The sequence below is a fragment of the Pseudorasbora parva genome, chromosome 8 (genome assembly GCF_024679245.1).
Source record: "Pseudorasbora parva isolate DD20220531a chromosome 8, ASM2467924v1, whole genome shotgun sequence".
Lineage (NCBI taxonomy): Eukaryota > Metazoa > Chordata > Actinopteri > Cypriniformes > Gobionidae > Pseudorasbora > Pseudorasbora parva.
In genome coordinates, this window is record NC_090179.1 from 47,042,941 (window position 1) to 47,050,296 (window position 7,356).

A 7,356-nucleotide genomic window follows, 5' to 3' on the forward strand; every position below is an offset into this window, starting at 1 on the left:
TTGGACTAGAAACAAGACAAAAATACTGAGTAAGAAGAGCATTTTTTGCAGTGTATAGTAAAGTGTGATTTATTCCTGTGATCAAAGCTGAGTTTATCATCATTACTCCAGTCTTCAGTGTCACATAATCCTTCTCTAATCACTCTCAGATGAGGATGCTCAAAAAAAGTTCATATTTTTCAAAAAAGTTCTGTGATGTGTTTTATTCTTCAGGATGAAAAGAGAGAATGATTATTAACATTATACATCAGTGTATAATTATCATATGGTCATATTGCTGATATTGTGTGATCCCCCAGAGATTGATTGACATCTATATTTGTTTATAGATTTTTTTTAATTATTATTATTTTTAATTATTTGTTCCCTTTGTATTTGTTACACTGTATTTAGTTGTTCCATTTGTATCTGTTTCATTGTTATTAGCGTTATATCTTGTTACATTTTTTGTTTCATTTTATTAGTTTACATTTTTTTCATTTTTTTTTATTATTTTGTTTTCTTTTTTTAACCATTCACTGAGAATTTACAGTATTTTTACAGTATTGTTTAGGAAGAAGTCTCTTCTGATGTGAATGTGTAGTAAAGTGTACACTCTAAAAACACCAATTAATAAAATGTTGGAAGAGCAAAAAAATATCTGTTGAACTAATTTTCTTACTTGTGGTTAGTTAAGAAGACATATTATATTAAGTCTGAAGAAATATATTTGAAAAACATTAAATTAATTGATATTTTCAAATCCAGTTAACTTTTAGAATTGCAAATGTATGACTGGACTAAAAAACACAAATCTAGTCAATGTTTTATATAAAAATAGGCTATTAAGGCCAAAACAATATTTTACACACATAGTTTATTACAGTAAATAGATTTCTGTTTGTGCTGTAGAAATAGGCTGTAAGAAACATTCGGTAATAGCCTATATCAGAACAACATTTGTGAAATGAGATGTATTTTCCATGTTTGTTTTTTTTATGATGGTATCTGCATTATGATGGATCCTACAACACTTCTATTACATATTTAATATAATTTTAATATTGAAGTCAAGTTTGAGCCAAAAACAATTTTTTTAATTCAGGTTACAATTTCTAGAATGAAATTGAGTGAAAGTAAAAAATCTGTGGAACTAGTTACTAAATAATAATTAGTTAAAAGCACTTCACTTTTTTTTTACAGTGTAATGAATTCCTGAGATTAAAGATGAATTTAGTACCCGCACTGCAAAAAATGCTTTTCTTACTCAGTATTTTTGTCTTGTTTCTAGTCAAAATATCTTAAAATTCTTACATTAAGAAACATTTACTTGACAAGCAAAAGTAATTGTCTTGTTTTGGGGAAAAATAACTCAAAATGAAGAGAGTTTTTGCTTAAAATAAGATAAATAATCTGCCAATGGGGTGAGGAAAATAATCTTAACTCAAACAGAAAACAAGATTATTTTTCTCACCCCATTGGCAGATTATTTTGCTTTCTTAATTTTGAGTTATTTTCCCCAAAACAAGAATATTACTTTTGCTTGTCTAGTAAATACTTCTTGTTTTAATAATTTTTAGATGTTTGGACTAGAAACAAGACAAGTAAGAAAAGCTTTTTTTGCAGTGTAATATGAAAGTTCATATTTTTCAAGAAAGTTCAGGATTCTTTGATGTAAAGAAAGCACGATTAGTAACATTATAAATCAGTATAAAACTATCATATGTTCTTATTGCTGATATTGTGTGATTTCTCCCCCAGAGATTGATTGACAAATCGAAGGTGACGTGTCTAAAATGGCTGCCCAAGTCGGAGAACCTCTTCCTGGCGTCCCACGCCAGCGGCCATCTCTACCTCTACAACGTGGAGCACCCGTGCGGATCCACGGCGCCTCAATACTGCCTCCTCCGGCAGGGCGAAGGCTTCTCCGTATACTCCTGCAAGACCAAAACGCCCCGCAATCCTTTACTCCGCTGGGTGGTCGGCGAAGGAGGCCTAAATGAGTTCGCATTTTCGCCCGACGGCGTTCATGTGGCGTGTGTGGGGCAAGATGGCTGCCTCCGTGTCTTCCATTTCGACTCTATGGAGCTGCAAGGAGTGATGAAAAGCTACTTCGGAGGCTTGTTGTGTGTCTCATGGAGTCCCGATGGGAAGTACCTAGCCACTGGCGGAGAGGATGATCTGGTTACGGTGTGGTCGTTCGCGGAAAGCCGAGTCGTTGCGCGAGGACACGGGCATAAATCTTGGGTAAATGTGGTGGCGTTCGACCCGTTTACAACGCATCTGGAGGACGATGAGCCGATGGAGCTCAGTGGGAGCGAGGAGGATCTCCAGCAGGGGGCGCTGCATTTTGGGCGCGTACGCACAAGTAGCACACTTTCCCGCCTTTCCCGGCATAGCTCGAAAGGTGGTGCGTCGTCCGTATCGTACCGATTTGGATCCGTCGGGCAAGACACCCAGTTTTGTTTGTGGGATCTGACGGATGACGTCCTGTATCCGCGGCTTCCGCTATCCCGCGCGCTAACGAACACCTTCGGCCCATCGGCGACATCCGCGGCATTAAACAACACCAGTGGAAGCAGCGGAGTCGAAGGTCACCATCATCCGCCGCATCAAACGTCTACATTGCCGCTACCTTTACCTCGCTCGCTTTCGCGCTCGAATTCCCTTCCGCATCCGGCCGTCGCGAACACCTCCAAAAGCCAGGGGGCGACAGAGAGCGTGGTCGGCACAACCGGATCCGGCGCCGGAGGAAGCGCGCCTTTTAGCATCGGCCGCTTCGCTACGCTATCCCTGCAAGAGCGAAAATCGGACAAATCCGGGGTGGGAGGGGAAAAGGAGCACAAGCGCTACCACAGCCTCGGCAACATCAGCAAAAGCAACGATAAGATCAACGTGGCGCCGCGCAGCAGCCGATTGGACGGCGCGAAGGTCTTGGGAACCACGCTGTGTCCGCGCATGAACGAGGTGCCGCTTCTGGAGCCGCTGGTGTGCAAGAAGATCGCCCACGAACGCCTCACCGTACTCGTCTTCATGAACGATTGCATCATCACCGCGTGCCAGGAGGGCCTCATCTGTACTTGGGCTCGACCCGGCAAAGCGGTGAGTCCCGGTCTGAACGTAAAGCCTTTCAAAATGCACACAATTATAGCTGCAAACAGCATTTAACAGGGTTCAGTCCTGTAACCACCTGGCAATTATCTAAGAAAACAAAGGTTTAGAAGCTTTTTACCAGTTATCGAGGTTTAACCAATAGCTTAGGACTAGTTAGTCCCGATCTAAACGTAAAGCCTTTCAAAACACAAAATGATAGCTGCAAACAACATTTAACGGGGTTCAATCCTGTAACCACCTGGCAATTGCAGGAAATTTACTAAGGAAAAATATGTTTAGAAGCTTTGTATCAGTTATCAAGGTCTTACCAATAGCTTATTACTACTTAGTCCCGATCTAAAGATAAAGCCTTTCAAAATGCACAAAATTATAGCTGCAAACAGCTATAACGGGGTTCAATCCTGTAACCACCTGGCAATTAACTAAGGAAACATAGGTTTAAAGGCTTTTTATCAGTTATCGAGGTTTAGCCAATAGCATAGGACTAGTGAGTCCCGATTTAAACGTAAAGCCTTTCAAAATGAACACATTATAGCTGCAAACAACATTTAACGGGTTTAATCCTGTAACCACCTGGGAATATTCTAAAGGAAACATTAGTTTAGAAGCTCTTTATCAGTTATCAAGATTTAGCCAATAGCTTAGGACTAGTTAGTCCCGATCTAAACATAAAGCCTTTCAAAACACACACAATTGTAGCTGCAAACAATTTTAAAGGGTTCAATCCTGTAACCACCTGGGAATTAACTAAGGAAACATAAGTTTAGAAGATTTTTATCAGTTATCGAGGTTTAGCCTATAGCTTAGGACTAGTGAGTCCCAATCTAAACGTAAAGCCTTTCAAAATGCACAATTATAGCTGCAAACAACATGTAACAGGGCTCAGTCCTGTAACCACCTGGCAATTAACTAAGGAAAGAGGTTTAGAAGCTTTGTATCAGTTATCAAGGTTTTTATCAAAGACTCAAGACCCATATTTTGCTGCTGTTATGTGACAAGTGATATTAGGACAACTGCGTCTGAAATATATCACCCGGTGGCTCTTTTTGGTACTGCAATCTTACAGGAACCTACATTTTTGTGATATCAACTTCAAATTTGGAACACAACTTGCTTAGACATGAAGTACCAATTTAAGATTCCAACTCATTTAGTGAAATGTATATAACTCGTGCTGTTTCTTGTGTTTTTGCTCTAGCATCCGCCTCAACCGCTGTCAGCACAGAATGGAAACTCGCCGAGCGGGACTGTCGTATAGCTGAAGCCTCATCCCGAAAGCTTCACCCAAATGTGTCCTCCATCCACGCTTTAGTTGCACATTAACGCCACATGTAAATGCACACGGGACCACGACGCCCAGCAAACGATCGAAGATCGAGACTCTTCTTTGCAGGAAACCCTGCTGGCCTCTTAATAACACTGCAACAGCCACGGCCATTTTACTCTTTATTTATTTATTTGATCGTTAAGTCTTCTATTGTACATATTTAGACTACTCTATAATGGAATAATTAATATATGAAGATCCTATATTGTACATAGCGACGGATGCATTGAATGTTTGCAGACTGTAGGAAGCTGAGCACTGCAAAAAATGCTCCTTATTTAGTATTTTTGTCTTGTTTCTAGTCTAAATATCTAACAATTCTTAAATCTAGATGCGGTTACTAGATAAGATATTTTTGCTTGTTTTTAAGGGGGGGCTAAATTAATCGTATTTCTGTTCGGAAACAAGAAACAATATTTCAATCAGAAATCAGATTATTTTTCTCACCCCATTGGCAGATCTTTTTGCTTGTTTTAAGTTAAAACTTACTTCATTTTGATTTTATTTTTGAGAAAACAAGGAAAAATATCTTATGTCATTTTACTTATCTAGTAAATGCATCTTGATTTAAGAATTTTTAGATATTTAGACTAGAAACAAGACTAAATGACTAAAGTATGAAGAGCATTTTTAGCAGTAAGGATGTGTTGTGCTAGCGCTTCGATGCAAAAAATGCTCTTCTTACTTAGTATTTTTTTCTTGTTTTCCAGTCCACGTATCTAAATATTCTTAAGTAGATCAGTAAAATGACATAATTTTCCTTGTTTTCTTAAAAATAATATAAATAATTAATTGTTTTTTAGCTTAAAACGGGCTAAATTAACCGCCAGTGGGGTGGGAAAAATATTATTTCTGATTGAAATCTTGTTTCCAAACAGAAACAAGATTATTTTTCTCACCCCATTGGCAGATTATTTATCTTATTTTAAGCAAAAACTCTCTTCATTTTGAGTTATTTTGTCCCAAAACAAGACAATTACTTTTGCTTGTCTAGTAAATACTTCTTGTTTTAAGAGTTTTTAGATATTTAAACTGGAAACAAGACAAAATTACTAAATAATAAGAGCATGTTTTGCAGTGTTCATAAGCTGTGGGATGGTTCGAGTTTTCCGCCTCTTAGATTAGAGATTAACACGGTTAATGTCGTCTAGAAATGGTGTAGGAATCGTGAAAGTGAGATTTTATATATATTTGGTACGTTTTTTTGCCAAGCAAGCACCATCGCCGCTGAATGAAATGGTTTTGGACTGTTCAGATTTGGCCTTGTTGAAACTCGTTTAACTCTCGTAGCATCGGCTGGTCCACACACTGCAGAAAATGCTCTTCTTACTCAGTATTTTTGTCTTGTTTTCAGTCCAAACATCTAAAAACTCTTAAAACAAGAAGTATTTACTAGACAAGCAAAAGTAATTGTCTTGTTTTGGGAAAAATAACTCAAAATGAAGAGAGTTTTTGCTTAAAATAAGATAAATAATCTGCCAATGGGGTGAGAAAAATAATCTTAATTCAAACAGAAAACAAGATTATTTATCTCACCCCATTGGCAGATTATTTATCTTATTTTAAGCAAAAACTCTCTTCATTTTGAGTTATTTTCCCCAAAACAAGACAATAATTTTCTCTTGTCTTGTAAATGTTTCTTAATGTAAGTATTTTTAGATGTTTGGACTAGAAACAAGACAAAAATACTGAGGAAGAAAAGCATTTTTTGCGGTGTACACCTGCTTATGCCTCTTGCTAAATTTTGCACATTTCCCGGTTGATTTGAGCTCGACTATATTAAGAAGTGTGTGTGTGTGTGTGTGTGTGTGTGTGTGTTGCGTCATGCAGACTTCTCGAACGGCGTTCAGCAGCAGATGGGCTTTAGCTGTGTTTCCATCGACTCTTCCTGGGGATATTGTGTAAGAAACGCTGAGATGCGCAGACGCTTAAACGTATTTTCATTATCTTTATTATGCGAAGACAGGCGTATAAACACACTACTGAATATATCCCTCACAAACTCAGGCTGTGATTGGAGGACTGGCCTAACCAACGGACCAATGGCGTCACAGCGTCTCGAATGTTGGTTTGGTGGCTCTAAAACGCCTGAGTCAAAGTGTGTGTGTGTGTCACCTGACGTGCTAAGACAACACTCATTTATTGTGTGTGTGTGTGTGTGTGTTTCACCTGACGCTCTGAGACGACTCGTGTGTGTGTGTGTGTGTGTGTGTGTGTGTGTTTCACCTGACGCTCTGAAACGACTCGTGTGTGTGTGTGTGTGTGTGTGTGTGTGTGTGTGTGTGTGTGTGTGTGTGTGTCACCTGATGTGCTAAGACAACACTTATTGTGTGTGTGTGTGTGTGTGTTTCACCTGACGCTCTGATACGACTCGTGTATGTGTGTGTGTGTGTGTCTGTCACCTGACGTGCTAAGACAACACTCATTTATTGTGTGTGTGTGTGTTTTCATCTGACACTGAGACGACACTCATTTATTGTGTGTGTGTGTGTGTGTGTGTGTGTGTGTGTGTGTGTGTGTGTGTGTGTAATGTGTGTGTGTGTGTGTGTGTGTGTGTGTGTGTGTGTGTGTGTGTGTGTGTGTGTGTGTGTTGAGGTGATGACTGCTCTCTTGAGCACATCGGATGGAAACGCTGCTTTATTCGCAAACGTTTTATGCCATATTCCATTTTACGCATAAATTATATTCGCTAGTTTGGATGTAAACACAGCTAATGTCTTATCCTGTCAGTTCCGAACGTTAGGCCAACATTCCGTTTCATCTTCAAATTATCGGAACGTTACTTTTGAATGTTCTGTGAACGTTCCGAGTTGTAACATTTAAAAAAAAATCGTCAGCTGATCGTTCCATTAAAGATGTTTCTGTGTAAACGTTTCAGAGACCAGATAACTGAAGGTGAGCGACGCACACACACTCTCACACACACATTCACACAC

General features: G+C 39.0%; 1 protein-coding gene across 1 annotated transcript in view; it reads left to right on the top strand.

The window, feature by feature from the left end:
- The window catches only part of zmp:0000000529 (WD repeat-containing protein 20), an 8,307-nt gene extending 3,551 nt beyond the window's left edge, over positions 1–4,756 (top strand). The window contains exons 3-4 of the mRNA XM_067451902.1: positions 1,741–3,081; positions 4,292–4,756. Coding sequence (XP_067308003.1) covers positions 1,741–3,081; positions 4,292–4,351 — 1,401 coding nt within the window. The 3' untranslated portion in view covers positions 4,352–4,756. The remainder of the gene's footprint in view (positions 1–1,740; positions 3,082–4,291) is intronic.
- Positions 4,757–7,356: the final 2,600 nt, after the last annotated feature.